Raw genomic sequence first — 20,881 nt, forward strand, 5'->3', positions numbered from 1 at the left:
CAGCCAAAAGTTTGTTGCTCGTATGTGCACACGAGGTGATTTCAGGCAAGGGTGGAAGTGGACCCCTCTTCCTTTCCTTTGACGTCTCAAATGGGGCAACCAGTTCTGGATACATTCTTGAAAAGGAACAAAAATCATAGGACAAGTATATATATAAAAAAAGAGCCCCGCCCCCTCTTGCCAGCTCATTCTCCGCCACGGCAATGTCAGACAGAGAGGCAATGTGATAATTGCAGAATTCAATTTCTCTCTCTCTCTCAGGTCATTTCTTTCTTCTTCACACTGCTGATAAAAGTGTCGTCTTCGACAGTTGCACTATCTTAAAATGCTGAGGATTTTCTCTTCAACCACCTGTTGCTTGAACTTCCAGCCGGTCTCCTTGCAGCTGGGGCCAGTGTTTTGTCTATAGTCTGCAAAGCTGTCGCTTGCCGATAACAGCAATGACTCATCCAGCGCAAAGCAAAAAGTCATTGTTATGAATCTCGAAAAGCTGTTTTGATTTGAAGAAGGAAATGCGGTCTCCAGAAAGAAAAAACAAGAGTTAAAACAACTTCATGTTCTGCACCTTCTGATAAGCAAAACTGTAAATTTTATTTTGCATCTGACAAGAATAATCTTCCTCAACACTTGGAGCGTGTTGGAAGGATATGCACACAATATAATTGCCGCTTTTCTTCAGAACCATTCATGTGGGAGAAAAAAAGTGCTAGATGTAGGAATGGACGCTGAGACCAATTAACGTGAGAGTAAATAATGATCTCCCATTTTGATATCTAAAAATGCGCAGGTTTCATAAAGCTTGTTTTGAGTTCATTTTATGTTGATGCGCTAATCGGGACTAAATATACAGTTTAAAGTGAAATCCAATTCCAAACCTGAATGATTATAGACTGCGACTCTGTTTAATGACGTGTCCAAGAATATGCATTGGTTGAAAACAGATCGCAAGTTGCGTGTTTCCTTTTTCATGCTTGATTAACAATGCAAGTCGAGGAAGGAGTTTGGACTGCTCCCTTGGAAAATAGGTGGGGGAGGGGCTGACTGTGAAGTTGGTTAAAGCAAAGAAAACTTACCTTTTTTTTACGATGTATTTTACACAGCCGAACCAGAATGAAATTTACAGCCCTGTGTTTTTTTTTTTGTGCCTAGAAATGTTGTGTTGTTTCTCCAAGAGATCTTATCTTACTAGTTACGCTCGTAACAGACAATGCTCCAGTAGACTCGTATAAAATCCAACATTCATTCTGCCCGATTATCTACCGACTTTTGATGGTACCAGTGTGACTGGTGTCAAGATTCTTAGAGTTTCACTTGCAATAAGCGAGAGATTGTTTTCCTTTCCATAGGTCTCAGTGCAAACAGGTTTCTCATGAACTAGAATTGTAAGAATTTCCTGGAAGAGCAACGACTGTGCGCAATTGAAAGAAAGTAACATTATTTTAAATCCTTTTTTGTGAAAACATTTTCATGTTCTATTTTCCTTCTCACAACATGCATCCTGTGCATTACAGGTTGTATAACTACCAGGATAAATGGTGTTACAGTCTCCTAGGCATCTTTGTGTCCGTTTGAGCTCCAAATTGGTGCAAATCCCAATAACGACTCCTTCGAAATAACGACCTTTTTCCCGGTAACTGTGAAAGGTCGTATCGAGAGTTGACTGTATCTATAATTGGTCCTGGTCGCAAATAATGGAGAAGGAAGTTGTGAGAAATAATAGCAACCAAGAATTTACCATCAATCGGAAGTACAGTGTGGACAGAACTTATACATCCGGATTTCCAAAATATGTACGAGCCACAGTGATGGGTCATTTAGGAAGATGCCTGTTATTGGTCAATGCCGGTGGAACATCGAGAAGGGTACACCTGCATGAAGTAAAGTTTATATCTAACATGTCGGATACGGAGAGTGGAGAAGATAACTTTTGGATCTTTGATGGTTCCGTGTCGGCACAGGAGAGGTATTGTAAAGAGAGACCACAGACGTTGCGAAAGGAAGCTTTTACTGCCTCAGCTGTGAACAGTCCTCGATGATCTTCTTGAAGGAGGAAACCACGTGACAGACTGGAGCTGTCATTTGGAAGAGGGGAGAAAGTTGCAGTAGATAGATTGTGAAGCATCTATAATGTTACAATATCTTTGAATATAGATGTTCAGTTGTTTTGTTGGATCGGTTGTCAAGCATAGAGTTAGCCATGTTGTATTATCACAGGTTAACAAGATCGCTTACTTCCTATCTCCTTTGTAATCTGTGCGTATACCAAAAAGGGCATGTGGAGCCACCCTAAGGCACCTTCGAAACTTAGTGTTGTCATAGCAACCTCTCCGCCAATCACGTCTTACTCTTGGCAGTGACAGTTGAATGCGTCTCAGCACAATGATCCGCTCACCCCACCCTTCCATGCATGCTTTTATTTTCTGCTAATAATTCGGACATATTTCGTAAGGTCATATTATTTATTTTATTTAAGTGCATAAGAATGTTCTACAAGGATAAATTCCGTTGTTCAGTTAATGCATGTTACGTTTGAATGATTTCTACATTTAAGTTACGAGATATACAGAATTAGTAGCACAGAAGCACAACATAGGAAAATAATTACAAGTTCCTGAAATTCCAGCACGTAAATCATTCCGCTGTGCATGAAAAATGGTTCGTGTATTATCTGTGGTAATAAGTATTCTTATTTCGTATTCTCCCCATTATGCGTTGCTTTTCTAATCTACAGTGATTACTTTGTTCGTAGATCAATGTGTTTTACCCCCTCCCTCGTCGTAGTTTGTTATTTAGCATCGCATTTTTTCACTTTTAGGCTAATCGCGACGATGCTATGAAAAATTGATGACACAAAGAAAGCTCTAACCGGGATTCGAACCCAGGATCCCTGCATTAACTGAGCAATGGTATTTATCCTTGTAGAGCATTTTTATGCACTTAAATAAAATAAATAATACGACCTTACGAGATGTGTCCGAATTATTAGCAGAATATAAAAGCAGGAATGGAAGGGTGGGGTGAGCGGATCATTGCGCTACCCAAAGTGTTCTAGAGGGTGCTCGAGCCATCTTGCAACATTTCCCAAATTGTCTCTTTCTCTTCATAACAATTGCTGCACAGTTTTAACGTGGGCGGCAAACTGCAGGATACAGCACACTTAATATCAGCAACTGTTTCTGGTGCCGTCACTGAATGTCTAGTACTATAGGGGAATCGGCTGTAATTTTCTCCCTTGTGTACCATATTCAATCGCAAGATCAGGGTGGCGACAGACCTGGAAAACCTGGAAAACCGGGAAAAGTAAGGGATTTTGAGGTGTCAAAAAAAGTCAGGGAAATGTCAGGGAATTTCGTCTTCATTGACCTTTTTTTTTTTACAATTTTTATTTTATTTATTTATTTAAATATATCGTTGTAGAACTCTGCACGGGAACAGGAAATCTCGTTCGTAAGTTTCGGCCTCAACTTTTAGGCCCCTTTTATGCGCAACACAATCACGGCGCCAGAAACCAGTGATGGCAGGAGGGGGGAGGGGGAGGGAGGGAGAGGGAGAGAGAGAGAGAGAGAGAGAGAGAGAGAGAGAGAGAGAGAGAGAGAGAGAGAGAGAGAGAGAGAGAGAGAGAGAGAGAGAGAGAGAGAGAGAAATTTCTCTCGCCCGGGTTTCTCGGCGGGAATTTTAAATTCTAACACTCTTTGGAGGAAAATTGTTATAACTCGGGCACTATAGGAGCAATCTACTTCCGATAACTTTTGTTTTGCAGCTAAATCATCAGAGCATGCAACCGTGTACAATTCAGAACACGGGACTGAGGAAGGGGGGCTTGGGGGGCGACCCCCGAATTTCAATGAAAAAAAAAACATAAAAATCTGGAGTTTGCTCCCTCTTCTCCTGCTATTATTAGTATTCTTTTCAAAGAATGGACGTTTCCAAAGAGAACGTAACGTGTTTCATGAGCCAAAATGGGAAACTCTGTTCGGAAATGTGACATGGATATGTTGCAGAGAGGGGGAGGTTGGTCATCAATATCAATTTCCCAGGCTTGCTCCAGACCTGTGTCAGAGTTTCCACCCAAACATAAGAGTATGAAGGTCCAAAAAGCACATTCATTTCGTAATCAGCACCATGATACCACATTGTATCATCGGGCGAGTACGACCTTACTCTGGTGATACCATATGGTATCATCGGGGGAGTAAAGGTTAAGCCTCTAAATATTACCTGAAAAATGCATTGAATTATCATTTTTTCTTGTCCGTATTGGAGTAGTAAGGGGACTTGTCAACAGATGGAGGGGATAAGTGCAGGTAGCGACGTCCGATAGTTGTCGGATGTCGTAGTAAGGCATTTTGTTGGGCAAACTGAAGGAACAAGCAAACAAATAGGTTCCATTGATACATACGATTTTTGTCGAATATCGCCACCCGACAAAGTATCTCACTACAACATGCGACAGAAATTGCATGGACTGCAACATGCAACAATTATCGCATGCATAAACAAGAAGAGCTTTAGACTGCAAATATGCTGCTGGAATTTTATTACTCTTCTGGCTCACTTCACCTTTTTTAATGTAGCACTGCTTGTGAAAAATTTCTTTCATCATCCTGACTGTAGATGGCTAGGGATGCGGGTGCAGAACGTTTGCTTCCTAGTGTACTTCTCGTCCGGTTTTCTCCGTCTCCTGGAATGCTCCGACTTGCAGAGGAGAATTCCACAGGAAATGGAGGTTGCAAAGTACAGCGGAACTGGCTACTATTTAAGCGAAGGGTGCCTTGTCACCAGGCCTTATTTCAGTCGTAATCAGTTGGTGGATCATTGATAGTAGCAGCCAGTGCCACCGCCAGGAAGCAGAGGCAAGTGCTGGCGCATCCCTCAGCCACCTACCCTTGTCCTCCTACTGTTATTTTGTTAGCTCAGTAAACGGTAAAACACCATCCGACCTTATCTCATTTCTCCCGAAATAAGTGCTCTATCAATATGGTAAAGTAGACATATTACTGGTTTCGCACAAGTTAACATACGTTTACAATGACATTGCACTATTCTTAGATATCAAGAAGAATCCAACAAAATGGGATATATATGTATATTGAATAGTATCACGAAAAAGTGAAACATAAATCTGCATTGGTGAACTTTATAAAAATTGGCAAGTGCATGCTCCCAACCTCAAATTTACTGCAACACTAGTATTGCAATGAAATTAATGCCACTCTCTGTCCTGTCTGTTTAAACTCGTGAGAGATGGTCATTAATCTCTCACTGAGTAAGGTTAATGTCTAGTATTATGAAATAAAATACTAATAATAAATACGTAAATATTTGAATATCATATTTACTCGAATCATTCAATCATAAAAGCAAATCACTTTCTTCAAGAGTTGATTTTTCTCTGCCAGCCCCGCTAAATTTTCACTGTTCATCTACTGATTTATATGGAGGGTGGCCAGAAAGTAATTTCCAATTAGTAGAGACATTGATTTTTCGCAAATGCCAAAACCTTGAAAAATGGTAATGGCTGTGAAGTTATGTTTAGGAATGTGCAGTGATCTCTGGACACATTTTTCGCCCGTTCGAAATATCGAAATAATGCGAATTTGTCATAAAATGCGAATTGTTGGCGTTTTTTGCGATGTTTTTTAAAAGAAATGTTTAAAACAAACAAAAATTCCATGAAATCCAACATTCTTGTCATTTCTAGGCCATGTTTGTGTACATAGAACATGCAAGTTTTCCAACATTTTACTCAAGAGTAAACTATAGAGTTATACATACATGGAATAATTCCGACAGCCACATTAAATCATGTATTTCCCACAATTTTTTCAACTTCTATCCAAACCATTTGTATCACAGAGCAAAGTGGCAGGGTTCTAACAGAAGATCAAGTGCGTATTTACCGTCACACGGGAGCTACATCTTCGTATTTGTCGCATGAGATATGTTTTGAATTACCAAGCTAAGTGCTCACCATCGGCATTTGTCGAGTGAGTAATAATGGAGCTCAGTCGTTAGGGCATCTGACTACTATGCGAGAAACCCAGGGTCGATCCCCTGCGGGGGAGAACCAGGATGTTTTCCACCTATTCAAACTGCTCCGGCACCCACCCAGCATCATATGAAGCTGGTACCTTGAGGAAACTTTGAGGGATAAAGGTAGCCAGGAGCATGGTGCTGATCACATCACCCCTACCTTCAGCCGTGATCAAGAAAGTGTGGGGCTCAAACTCCACACCCCTATACAGCTTCATGGAAAAGTGCAGGGGAGCACTTTACTTTTACTTTCTCAAAAATCTGTTCCATCATATCAAACTGTCATGAAAATACGTAGACCATGTGACCTACAATTTAAAATAATAGTTTAGAAGCACAATGGAGTATTACGTTTCAGTATATTTGGCAGAAAAATGTTCTAAAACAAAAACGCGAATTTTGGGAAATGTAACACTAACATGTCAAAAAAAGATAATGCCAAATTTTGGTGGCATAATATATCGGTATATGTCACGTGAGATTGATTGATTTTAATTTTTTGGGTGCATCGCCACTTATGGTCATTATGCACCCTTCAGTATATGTGGGGAAAATTCCATTATCTAAAATCCTTACCTTAAAATTAAAAAAAGGGGTATGGAACATAACTTTCCCAAAATAACTTTCAAGATATCAAACTCTCACGGGGAGGCGTAAGCCATGTGACTTACAATTTGAAACAGTAGTATAAAGACACCATGAAGGTATAATTTCAGATATTTGCCAGAAAATGCGCTAAAATGAAAATGTGAATTTTGGGGAAAATAACACCATATAGTAAAAAATAAAAAAAATAAGAAAATACACGAATTTGAAAAAAAAAAATATCAAGGTCCCTACCGATTAGCCATAAATAAAACAAGAATGTCAGTAGTAATTTATTGCATTAGTAACAGTGAGTCCTAACCTAATTTTCGGCATAATCACCACCATTGTTCTGGCATTTGTCGTAGCATGGCACTAAATTTTGTATGCCCATGGTATACGTGTCTGACAGCAAAGACTGGAACTATCTCTACCGCAGTGTAGCTGTCAAATCCTTGCCTTGCCAGAAACCTCTTCATCTAAACAAAGAGATGAAAGTCGGTACATTCAAGGCCAGGGATGTACAGGGACAGGTCCAAGATCTCTCACCTGAAGTGATGCAAAGGGCCCGTGTGTACTCATCTGTATGGGGTTGTGCACATTCGATTGCTGGTGGCTCTGTGCCAAATTCTGAGCTTGCAATGTAGGCTACATCGCAGTCGGTGGGAGACTGTATGAGAGCTGCAATATTTAACCTAGAACTGTCCTAAAACAGCTGCATTGCAACTGTACCAGATTACAGCTAGATGCCACTTCTTCCTGCCTGCATGTGTGTGTATGTCGCTCTCCGACCACTAGGGCTGCGTATAGGCACCATTGGAGCTTTTTTCAGGATGCTCCTTGTATATGAACTTTCAGAAGCTTTTATTATTAGAGTGTTCCTGTTTTAATGTGTGGTTAGCTAAATCAGGTACCTATACAATGCAATTCTATAAATTCCTTGCGTTAAATTTCTAATACATACCCTTTTCGTCAGCATTAATGGTATAACTGCATGTTGTCAGTTTCACAGTACTTCACTTGGATATACTGTACTGAAGCAGAAATCCCATTGATAATGTAAGGAAATATGACACTTTATTTTGTTCGATTCAATTGTTTCACTTATATGCAAGAGTTAAGTTGTTTTGATTTACAGAGAAGAGAGAAGTAGCTTTTTGCATTGAAAAATGAGTCCGCACTCATGGTTCTTGCAAGCAGAGGATTCCAAACCTCAGTGGAAATATCAACATATAATACCGAGAATGTATAAGGAGACTGATAAATTACAAATTGTATTTCTCAATCATTCACTCTTTACTCTCATCTCATTTAGTCGTAACTTTAAAAATAATGAAGTATTTTATTATAAACTTACTGCGTATGACAAAATTCCGTAATCCTTCCCTAGCTTGTGAATTGTAATAATTTTCTAAATTCACTATTTTGCAGTTTGAATTCAAATCATAGAGAATAGAGAAAATAAGTCAATTTCATAGAAGATAATATTGGTACTTAACACAACCATACGTGGATCTGTATGAGTTTATTATTTCTATTGGAAAGAACATCGATTTAGTTTATTTTGTAATTGTCAAGGAAAAATGTAAATTTTGTCCTGGAAAACCTGGAAAAGTCAGGGAATTTCATTTCTGCTTGTTTGTAGCCACCCTGAAGATGTAGACACTTGTGATTTATCAACATAGAAAATTCCATTCATGTGTCTATTGACTCTGAAAGACAAATGCATCCACCTTCTCTGCAATTGATATCAGTGAAGTACCCATTTGATGCTGAAAATGCCAAGGAAATAAAAGACAGGATTCGAAGGTTTTGTCTCAGGAAATAAGAATAAAACATAAAACGTATTATTAAAAACTACTGATGGAACAATAGCGCTATTCATCCAACGAAACCATTACAAATCGGCTGGGGGCTTGTAGGTATGAAATATACTGGAATAAGAGATATATACATATAGCCAGTACTTGTTTTCCAAACTTAAAATGTGCTGTAATATATTAACAGGACTTTCATCGCACAGTTTTTTCTTATGGGCTTGAGTCCACCTGGGTTCAGTCTCTGCAGTCTCTTGGTTTTCAGCCTGTGTATAAGCTGATCCTGAGAAAATTGGGGACCTACAAGTGAGTGGCGCAACCCAGTCTGGGAAATCTCCTATGACAGCTGAGGGTTTGATGTGCTGACCCCACATCATCCCATTCCTGTTGAAGATATCCACACCTCTAGATAGGGTTGTGGGAGGCAGACTGGCAGTCAGGAGATAGGCCAAGGTCCTTCCAGTGCTGTAAAGCAGTGGATCTAAACCTTTTTCAGTCGGAGACCCACCTTGAGGGATATTACACTTCATGGGACCCATAAGATGGACACCAGCGGAATTACTTTGTACGGGTGTGCACCCAGTTTATAATCATATATTTGCTAACATCGAAGTCCTCTTTTACAACAACACGGTCTGAATTTAAATTGTTAAAACAATATATGTAAGTAATTTAATGTAATAGGTTCTTAAGACCCAGTAAACGAAGTTTCGAGCCCAACTTCCCGACCCACCAAATGCCCCCTCAGAACCCAGGAGTGGGTCGCATCCTATAGGTTGAGAAACAATGCTGTAGAACCATGGGTTATGTATGTTATGCTGTACATAAAAGTAAATATTTTGGAATATTTTACACTACAGTTAATTTCTATCATAACTTACATTCAGTGTTCTGTACACAAAATAATATTTTGGAAAATACAACATGGAAACTAGTTCAGAGAGAATAGAATAAAATAATAGCAATGAGTGACACAGCTCATTGGGGAAGTTATCAAACAATAATTTCTGGAATTAAATTGTAATTGTTTTTAATTCTATCAGTCTATTTCTCTGTAAAAACTACTATGATGATGATAATGATTAATGAATAGTTATAGGAAAATAAAGTAAGTAAAGGTCACGCCTTACACAAGTTGACCTAGAATGCCTATATAGCAACCACCTCATATCGAAGTTGTATAAAATTTCACTTTTCTGGTTTGCATGAGAGTAATTTCAACCCATTTCTAAAAACTGGTGGATGTTTGTAAGATATATTATTAACTAATCACTGCATGCTTATTCATGTAGTATTTGTCAAACATCCCTAATTTGTAATCTAGAATGGGAGTAGGAATATGTCATACAAGCGAGTTTTGTCCGAAGTTACTTACTGAAACCACTCTACATATTGACTACAATTTCATCATATGGCATTACATATTTGATAGTTACACAAAAATCTGGACTCAAAATACAAATTTCTTTGAATACAAAACCAATACAGTCATGGAGTATGCAGAATCAAGAATCACACTGAAAGATTCTATTACTTATCCTGCACATACATGTATTTTATACATGCATGTATTTAATACAGTATTGAACATGATGCAATTCATATATTCAGCATAAATATTGCATGAATGAATTTTAGAGCTGAAAGAGTTAACTGACAAACAAGAAATGCCTATATTTCAAGCTGATGACAAATAAACCAAGAGGTGACATATGCCACTCTCTGTGTGGAAGTTTTAATGTCTTCTTAACTTTCTAACATGCTGTGCAAATCCCGTGATGGTCCCTTTACAAGCTTGCATTTGTTAACTTTCTCAAGGGACTCTTTACATCCATTCTTTAACTTTAAGTGAAGGGTTTTGAGATAAAGAGGATTCTTCCTTGTATACTTTGAAGGGTACAAAATGGTCTTCTTTATCTCGTTCATTCATCCATTCATTTCAAACATCTTACTTGCTATTCCGAATGTAAATTATATTTTAATATTAAATTTACATAGAATAAAAGACTGAAATAAGTCTTAAAAATCCTAGATCAATTAATTTCCACTGTATTCAATGCTACCGTAATACTGTTAATGAAAGTCCATCAAATAAACCATTTACAACTCACTATGGTGACATGTTCTATTTCTCTCGGAATTCTCAGAAACATTCCCGAATAAAATAACAATTTCACAGTAAATGCACTACACTTTGAGTTATTAATGATTGTGTAGAAAAGTAAAACATAATGTTTATTGCTAATAACAAATGAAAGGGATAATAAACAAACACATTGTTATACAGGTACATGTATTTATTGAAACATTGGCAATTAATATACTTTGCTTAACATATGACAATGCATTGAAGTCCTCCAGACTTCTTTATAAAAATATAAGACTTTAAACAGAACAGTAAAAGTTTAAAATCATATTGTAAATAATCTAAAAGTAACTTGCAATGTCCAATTTAAATTTCCTACAAAATTTTCCACACATGAAAAGCATGAAAATAACGTCCAAAATTGTAAGATTGAATGATTTAGATCATATCACTACCTCTTTTAACAATTTAGAAGAAAACAGTATATGCTAGCATCCCACTGGGGCAAATGTTGGTGAAGTAAGTGAGCAAAGTGAAGACAGCATTGACGACATTCACAATCCACAATGCAATGTACTTCCTTGGTTCTACATCCTGGAAATGCATCATGTACGAACTTGTTTCTTGCACTCCACATACTCTTTATTCTTTAAGTTTTGTGAATAATATCTTGTTGCCATATTTCTTTCCATCCATATCATAGGTGGTCAGAGCTGTAAGAGAAAATATTTTTTTTTAGGAACATGTAATAATACAACATAATGCAACAAGATTTACATATTTTCCATTTTGTTGTCGTTCAAAAGATATATTTTTCATGGTGCATAGTCATTGGTTGTGTGCTGCATTTGTCTCCATGTAAAGTATATTGCCACAACACACTGCCATCACATAACAGATAAGTGTGGACAACTCCATCATATATAGAGCCTGGATTTCTAGGCACTAAAAACTGCTCAAATAGGCAGGGGAAGAAAGTCATATGCTAGGCATTCACTCTCAATAGAGTTAATAATTAAATTCCTCAAATTCAAATCCTTTCATGAAAAATTTAATACTTCTATAACATTAGCAAGTATGACTTCATAATGCATGCAGAGGACCATATAATAATTGTGTATTTTTTATATATATTGGAAACAGCATTATTCACACTATATTGCCAATAATGACCAGATACCCATAGGAATGTACTTACCTGGAGCTTGTCTGGTTTCAGTAGGAGGTAGGTCTGCCAATTATTGCTATCACAGCCTCTGCCATTTGAGGAAGACTTTCCACCAGGTTGCAAAATTTTGAACAGCTCTGTGGTGGTGGTTAGACGGTTTAGCCTGGATCTCAGCCAGCACTCTAACTCATCCACAGATATTCGGGGCTTTGAGGTGACCAGTTGAGTTTACTCCCATGTCGTCAAACCACTTGGTGATGGCCCTTGCTTTATAGATGGTCTATGCTGGAAATGAAGAGGGACACATGTGAACGGTTGCCACAAGGTGCGTAGCACGGAGTTATCTATTTTTCGGAGATAGACATCGGCATTTATGGTCCAGGCACCAAAATCTGGGGAGCAACGCCATACCACGAAAACAGCCCTTTACCATGATTCCACCTCTGTCAAATTTGATGCTGGGGACAATACACTCCGATAAGAACAGCTCCCCAGGCATTCACCACATTTACACAGTGACTTTATTTGCACCATAGTAATCAACGTGCTGCACTTTGGATAGTAATCATTGGTTTATGTGCTGCAGCTCTCCTATGCAATCCTAGTGCCACCACCTCTCACCAGATGGTACAAGTACTAGTTTCTATTCCCAATGCCATTCGGAGGTCTGTGGCCACAGCATTCAATGAAGCCTACTGGTTTGACTTCACAACACGTCTGAACACTCGCCTATCCCTGTCTATTTTTTTGGCATCCTGGGTTGCAGTTGTGGGTTAATCTCATGCTCACGTTTCCATTTCACCACTACTTCACTAACTCTTGAGCATGGTATCTGAAACCTGTCTGAATTGTCACGTATGAAATACTTAAATTGGCGGGTGCCAATAATCATCATCCATCGGAGTTTTAGGTTTTAAGAAGTGTGCTTTAGGTTCCTAAAAATAGGCTCTAAAAATCCTAAAATAGGTTCTAAATATCTTAAATTAGGCTCCAAATTTTCCATTGTACACATCATTTTCAAAATTATCCACAAATTATTGTAATGATATACTTGTGCTGTTAGCAAAATGTACTTGTTGATCTGAAAAATAAATTATGTCAATACAATTTGCTTGCACAATACCAAAGAAGCTACTCACAGGGAATTCTTTGAATTTTGGGAATTCTGCATGAACAATTTTCTCTTGAAATTATGCGTGAATTTTTCTCGATAGATGTGAAAAATTGCAACTTTTATTAATCCAAATCCCTCGAGGCAAGTTTTTCATAGTTTATTTTTATTTATTTTGGATGGACTATATAATTACAACTTAAAATATTATTTTACTGTCTTTGTTGCTGAATTTTGGTAATTTTTTTAATGACACTGCAAAATTTTATCAGCTGCCATGTTTATTTAGAGCTTAACAATAATGACGCTATTTACAGTTTAACATGCTTGGTATAGAATTATTATATGTTATTCTATTCTTCTATTTTTCCCAATGAAAATCATTGAGTTTTTAAGCAAAAAAAAAAAAATGTATCTTTCCAGAAAACATATTACATTTTTCTTTCTTATGAACTTTACCCCATCAGTGCATATAGTTTGTTTGCATGCTTTTCCTTTGAAAATGTTATAGTATCTAAGAACCTAATAAACACCATTTAACTATTACAAGATTAATGCAGTTTCACCAAAAGTGATTTTAATATATATACAAAGTACTAGCCATATTTGCCAGTATATTAGTGGGGTCGGAACGACTGAAAATATTTCACTTGTGGCGGAGAATGTGCTCTTTTTGGGGGCAGATACTACATTAATTCCTGAACCTAAAATGCCCCAGACCCCAAGTTTTTAAGCCCTCGTTTGTCTGTAATGGCGGTCATGACGAAGATTCTAAACATGAAACTTGTTAGTGTATTGAAGTTTTATCATCATTCATGACATCTTATTTTCACCTAATTTGCATTTTATAACTGTATTATGATAATAAGAAATTAAAAAGACCCACTTTATCAAATAGTATTAGATATGGCAACCAATATGGCTGCGAGAAGTCTAAAAATAACCCTTTCAGCTATTTCATCATGTTTTGGATCAAACCTTATGTTTTGGATATGCCAGAACTCAACGGTAACATCCAAAATAGTGACAGACTAAGCCCATGAAATCATAATAGTTCAATTTTTGACAATCTGTATATGTACAGGGTGTTTCAAAAGTCTTGACATCATAGTACAACTGCGTTATTAGTGCAGATGGCAAAAAATGGAAATTATGTAAACAAAAATAAAATAAATATAGGCAAATGTTCCCACTCCCTCCTTTGATTTTATAGTTCAACTAATCACGGCACATATCCCATGAAATTAAATACCTCCCCTCTCATTCCATGAACTGTTCATAAACCTATTACTTATTTTTTTTTTCAATTACTTTTTTTTTTTGGTTAGGACCGAGTCAAAGACACTTATAATTAGATTTTGATTATTACCTAATGCTTAATCCTTTGCACACATTACATGTACAATTTTGCATTTTTCCTATACGACATTTACACATATTACAGACGGAAATGTCTTGTAATCACATAGTTCGATCACTGAACCTCCCCTTTCTTTTCTCATTTCAGACTCCCACCACAAAATGTCTTCCGCTTATTATGCCCTTATCGCGACCATCGTGATAGCTCTTATCGGCATTCTTTTCCTATTGATTACATTACATTCATTACATCTTGCTGTTGTTCCCCTGCTGTTGTTCCCCCAAATCACGTGTTACAACGTCCTCAATACGACTAAAGAAACCTTCTATAAGTTCCCCACTTGCTTTACAATCGATTTCACATGCCCCGGAGACAACAGCTATTCCCCCCACCCTTGCCTCTCGTACAACACAACAAGCAACTATTCCTAACCGATGTACCACAACTTTTCCGAAAGTACATAGACTTCAGGTAGCTCCTCCGGCAACTCCTCCCACCCCTCCCCTGCTGCCTCCCTGCGAAATTTTCTCCTATAAACCTGTTATTCATAAACACGTCCTTTTAAAAACTCTGCGTAATATAAGTACTGCCTCCCCCCCTCGAAATTATTCCCCAGTTTCTTTCGAAAGTCCTTTTTCTGTTGCGTTTATTACTAGCTACCATTTATTATAACTCTGCTCCGCTCCCTTTTCACTTTTCCCTATTTTCCTTTTTCCGCTTGTTTCAAATCAACGTCACGACTGCCGCTGGATCATTCAACACTTCGATCTGCCGCAGATGCTTGGGAGACATTTTGGCTCTTTTGAAGTGAACGGATGACAATTTTCGTGGAAATCCATCGCTAAAGCACCCTCTTCCATCTGGATCGATCTGCTGACTTTCTTTTGGTTCTCCCAGGACACGACGGAACGCCGCAATGTTCTACATCGAACTCAGGATGCTGCCCATTCAAGATGGCATCCCCCGCTTCAGCTCTTGTGCTGCGCACAGCGACATCGCACGCTTCAAGATTCTCCTTCACCTGTACACCATTCCTGTGACGTCACACAGAACTATTGGACCACCGGACACTGACAGTGGAGGATACCTCAAAGGTAGTTCAGAGAAGCAAGTTGTTGGGACAATGAAAGATAGCGCAACCAGCAGAGTTTGACGTCCCCAGTTGTCCAGAATATCACCAAAAATGAGACTAAAGATTAGATATGGATATCGACGCCCTCCATGCGTGCCACTGGCCCTTTTGGCTGTGTGTCAGAAGCGTCTGGAGGAGAAGCAGCGTGATGACGGAAGATAGCAACCCGTGACACACGAATTATTACATTTCTACTTTTTTTTTCTGCTGCTTTTGGTCCACTCCACTGCCTCCTTCTTTTTGATGAATGGTACCAGATGTATTTTCTTATTCATTAAGACACATAACTTACTCGATACTGCGAACCTAGGACACTGAAGGCAAAGTCTGCATAAACCGTTACCCTCTTATTCGTCATTATTGTTGACATTTCCGATTGCCCCAACAGAAGATGTTGTCTGAGCACAAATATATTTTACTTTGCCTCTAATTTTGCGTCATCATTCTAAATTTACCGAGTACAGTACGGTGCTGGGATAACGTAAATTCCCCCTTAAGGACGAATCATGTGGCAACAAGTCAATGTCAGTTCTCATCGAGGCTCGTACCAGCGAGCAGCCTCAATGCTGCATGCTACGTTGAAAATTCAAGCACATTATATTGAAAACCTCATATTTCCAACTACTTTCCCCTCTTTCCATTTTTTGCCATCTGCTCTAATAATGCAGTTGACCTATGGTTTCAAGACTTTTGAAACGCACTGTACATATACAGATTGTCAAAAATTGAAGTATTATGATTTCATGGGCTTAGTCTGACACTATTTTGGATGTTACCGTTGAGTTCTGGCATATCCAAAACATAAGGTTTGAGGTAGAATCTTCGTCATGACCGCCATTTTGAAGATGCCATTACAGACAAACGAGGGCTTAAAAACTTGGGTGTCTGGGGCATTTTAGGTTCGAGAATTAATGTAGTATCCGCCCCCTTCTCCGCTGGAAGTGAAACATTCTTCCATTATTTCTTGCTTTCCAACCGCACTATATAAGATGCACTTTTTACTTTAAAAATAGGAGTGAAAAACCAGGTTCATCTTATATGCTGATATGGTGCAGGAGGCCTTAGAAAGAGCGTTTCGTGGGCTAACAGCAGACATCGCTCGCACACTATTGCTGAGACTCTCGTGTCGTCTGCTCCTCAGCCGAACAAACAGGCCGAGATAGCAAGAGGCAGAGGTGCAGAGGTGTGGCAACCGGGCTCGCTCATTCGCGGACCTGATTGGTTCTTGTAGACACACCCCCATATTGTCGTCTGCTGTAAGCCCACGAAGCGATCTTCCTAAGGCCTCCTGCAGTATAGTCAGTTTTTATTACCTTCATTTCTGAAAACTTTCTCTTACTGGATTAGATGTTTTCTTTCTTGCTTTCTTGCAGTGTGTGATGAAGAAGATTAAAATGTAAAATTCTTTTGTAGTTAGATAAGTCATTTCAATTACTGTAAATTAATTATAAATTCATTAATAAAGGTTTTTTTCTCAAAAATATGTACGAAAAAAGGTGTGCATAAACAACAGTGATCCTCTAGTATGCCAATCACATGAAATGTTAATTTAAGCTCATTTTCCCTCAGCCAAATCCAACCGATGCAATCGTCCCAGGTGATGCACCAGCCTGAGCAGCAGCCTGTGTCTTCCCCATTAAGTGATTGTGTTCCAGCTTCCAGTACCTCTGCTGTGCGACAAGTGGCGGTTCAACCAACATTAGCCATTGCTCCTACTGTTGGGACTTCCCAGACAGTTATGAGAGAGGAACAGAGGCCTGGAAGGGAGGACGAACCACCTTCGGTGACAGTTACTCCTGTTAGTTTAGACAGTACGAGTCGTGAAGCATCTCAGGTATGCATCAATTACTATAATATGTTGTGTGCATGATTAATATTGCAAAACACAATTAAAATAGACAATGCCCATAAACTTCAAAGAGATACTGCCAATGTGAAGAAGTGATGGTACATTTCTGTATGCAGATCTATTCCTCAGGGGCTGTGGCATGTTGTCTTGGCTGCTTTTTATGTTTCTTTATTATTTTATTTTTCATTAAATCTTATTTCCAGTTCCTTGATTGCAGATCTGCAATCTGAGGCAGATTAATCAGTTCTCTAAGCCCAATAGCTCCCCTTAAATACAGTGTGTCCGAAAAGTCACGCAACCCAATGTTTACGACCATATAACGGAATAGCGAAACGGAATGAGAAGAAACTTTCTGCCAAGAGAATGCCCTGTATATTGGGAAAATTTAGAGAGACAAACATATGTAAGAACATGCATGTTTTAATAACAAATAAGCAAAGTGTTGCCAAAGGTGGAAATTATTTTTTTGCAAATCGTGTGTATTGATGCACAGAACTCACTGAGGTAAATTATTGCAACATTTCACAATACCAATGAACAATTTGGATGGCCATTTATTGAATTTGACAGAAAAAGAACATTGATGAAGTTTCAAAAACATTGCACAAGGGAATAAATGGGCTGTACCAAAAATCGATGTTTTCACAATATTATGAGGGACGCTGGCAACACTGTTGCTGTCACCTGTCACTAACAGACGTGTTTCACCTCAGGCTATCACACTAAGGCACTTTTAACGACAAAGGAAAAAGTTGGTTATTCTCAAACATATGCATTAAATTACATACACCTTGCAACCCTGAAATGTGGGTATCCATACAAATTAAAGCAAATGTTCGAAGTGTCCACCATTTTCTTGGATGCATAAGTTGGTTCGCTTGATCATGTTCGCAGATACCTTCCTGAGGGTTCCAGCACCGATATTATCAATTTCCTGTGTAATGTTTCATTTCAGCTTCTCCAATGTTCTGGGTCTCGTTTGGTATACTTTCCCCTTTAAGTAACCCCACAGAAAAAAATCTGCAGATATTAAATCGGGCAAGCGACTGGGCCATAAATCCTTGGATATTAGACGATCACCAAAAAATTATCTCAGCATACGAAGAGATTCATTAGATGTATGGCAAGTTGCTCCATCTTGTTGTAGCCAAGCATTACTTTCGTCTTCTTCCAGGAGAGCAACGAATTGCATTATGAGATCCCCGTACACAGCGGTATCCACTGTTGTCTCGAAGAATAACGGTCCCACAATACGACGTCCCAATATTTCACACCATACACCGATTTTCGGAGAGTGCAAGGGTAGTTCATGCAACTGATGTGGGTTTTCTGTCGCCCAATGAATGGAATTGGCTGTTGACATACCAATCCAATTGAAACCAGGCTTGCTCGCTAAAAAAAAACTTTATTCAGTACATTGACACCATTTTGTCGAACGAATGATTGAAACCAATGACAGTAACGCAACCGGGACATCCACCGCTTTCAATTCATGAACAACATGAACTCTATACGGGTAAAAGTTTAATTTCCGTATAGCCTTCTGAGCAGTTGACTTGCATAAATCCAATTCTGAGGCGAGCTTCCGAACAGACTTTTGTGGCGACATCACCATTCTTTGTTCAACATGCTGCAGAACATCAGCTCCTAACATAGAAGGGCACCCAGAATGTTGCCTGTCATGTACTAACCCAGTTTGGCAAAACCTTTGCACAAGACAAAAAATTGACTACTTATCTGGAGAGGGAGTAGTCGTAAACTTAGCACTAAATGCTTCTCTTACGCGAGAATATGACGATGTTCGGATATATTCTTCAACAATAAATACACTTTCCTGTGTAGAATATGGCATTTTGAAAACACACACACGACGTCAGCATAAGTAGACACAATCTAGAATAGAATGCAGTTCGCGGCAAACAGCAACCACCTAAGGCACAGAAAACATAACTATTGATACACGTTCTTCTGTACCAACATTTCAGAGTTGCAAGGTGTATGTAATTTATTGCATATGTTTGAGAATAACCAACTTTTTCCTTTGTCGTTAAAAGTGCCTTAGTTAGCCTGAGGTGAAACACGTCTGTTAGTGACACGTGACAGCAACAGTGTTGCCAGTGTCCCTCGTAATATTGTGAAAACATCAATTTTTGGTACATCCCATTTATTCCCTTGTGCAATGTTTTTGAAACTTCGTCAATGTTCTTTTTCTGTCAAATTCAATAGATGGCCATCCAAATTGTTCATTGGTATTGTGAAATGTTGCAATAATTTACCTCAGTGAGTTCTGTGCATCAATACACACGATTTGCAAAAAAATAATTTCCGCCTTTGTCAACACTTTGCTTATTTGTTATTAAAACATGCATGTTCTTACATATGTTTGTCTCTCTAAATTTTTCCCAATATACAGGGCATTCATTCTCTTGGCAGAAAGAGTTTCTTATCATTCCGTTTCGCTATTCCGTTATATGGTTGTAAACACTGGGTTGCGTGACTTTTCGGACACTCTGTACATCACTCTTTGAAATTAAGTCAAATTTGCGGGAAAGTATTCTTATTCCCTATCCTGGCATATTTCTCTCACATATCTAACTATAATATATTGACAAACCATCTATTCTGGATATCATGGGAAAATATCAGAGCCTGTTGACTACATGCAAGTTGTTAAGAGAAAAACCATAAATAAATAATTTGGAGCTCATGGTTAGCTAATTACCACACAAAATCACCACACAAAAGCTAGCTGGTAGAAACAAGTCACTTGTTTTGCAATTTTTCCTCTTTTCTCTTTTTGTTAAAAGAAATATGTATATTATGGTGGTGTAACATAACATGGGGAAAACAAATTTTGGGCCGATTTCAGCACATAGTTGCTAATTTTGTTCCATTTAATGCATACTCTGTGCAAAATTTTGTGTCAATAGAAAATATTTTGGGATTGCTCAAAGCCCTCAAAGATGTTCCATACTTGCTGCATAAATTATAATACCATTAAACCTTGTTTCCATGATAACCAAAAACTCAATCCCATACAGCGATAACCAAAAACTCAATCCCATACAGCACAACATGGTTTCAGATATGTTACGGACACGTAACTCGTGAAATATTGCATCAACATTGCGAAACATTACAAGTGATGTTTCAGGTATGTTTCATCAATGTAAAAATGTCCGCTAATATAATATACCTTCATAATGTTACAGAAACATGTTAATGTAACATTGCAGGAACATGTCAGTGGAACATTACAGATACATTTCAGTAAGGTTTTGTGGTATTTCAGTTACATTACAGTGATATTATTTCACATTATTGTTGTATTGAATGGAATCAGTGCTGTATTCATAAATGGCATATTTGAGGGGGGTTATTACAATATTTACTTGTAAATCATTTCCTGAAAATATAATTCACAGTATTTCCTTTAAAATCAAGTATTGTGATGCTGCAAAAGTGCCAGAAGTCTTGGGTTTGAAACCTCATTAGGCATGATGCTTAATATTTATTTTTATCCCATCTCAATCATCTCAATTAATTCTGTTGGGAGGTGGGTGAAGTGTTCAGGCACTGTCTCCTGAGGGCCAGAGAGAATGGAATGGCTTTTTTGGTGTGGAACGGGTGGGAGCTGGAGAAGTGTAGGTATTTCATGTGGTTGGTGGGTTTTATGTGGATAGAGTTAGTCAGGTGTCCTCCCTCGATGTGCACGTCCACATCCAGGAAGGTGATCTTGT

At 38.3% G+C, this 20,881-nt stretch overlaps 1 protein-coding gene across 1 annotated transcript in view; it reads left to right on the forward strand.

The window, feature by feature from the left end:
- The window catches only part of Mgtor (nuclear basket protein megator), a 362,060-nt gene that overhangs the window by 236,113 nt on the left and 105,066 nt on the right, over positions 1-20,881 (forward strand). The window contains exon 24 of the mRNA XM_083118344.1: positions 16,862-17,126. Coding sequence (XP_082974470.1) covers positions 16,862-17,126 — 265 coding nt within the window. The remainder of the gene's footprint in view (positions 1-16,861; positions 17,127-20,881) is intronic.

The sequence above is a fragment of the Lepisma saccharinum genome, chromosome 3, assembly GCF_977018435.1.
Source record: "Lepisma saccharinum chromosome 3, izLepSacc3.1, whole genome shotgun sequence".
Classification (NCBI taxonomy): Eukaryota; Metazoa; Arthropoda; class Insecta; order Zygentoma; family Lepismatidae; genus Lepisma; species Lepisma saccharinum.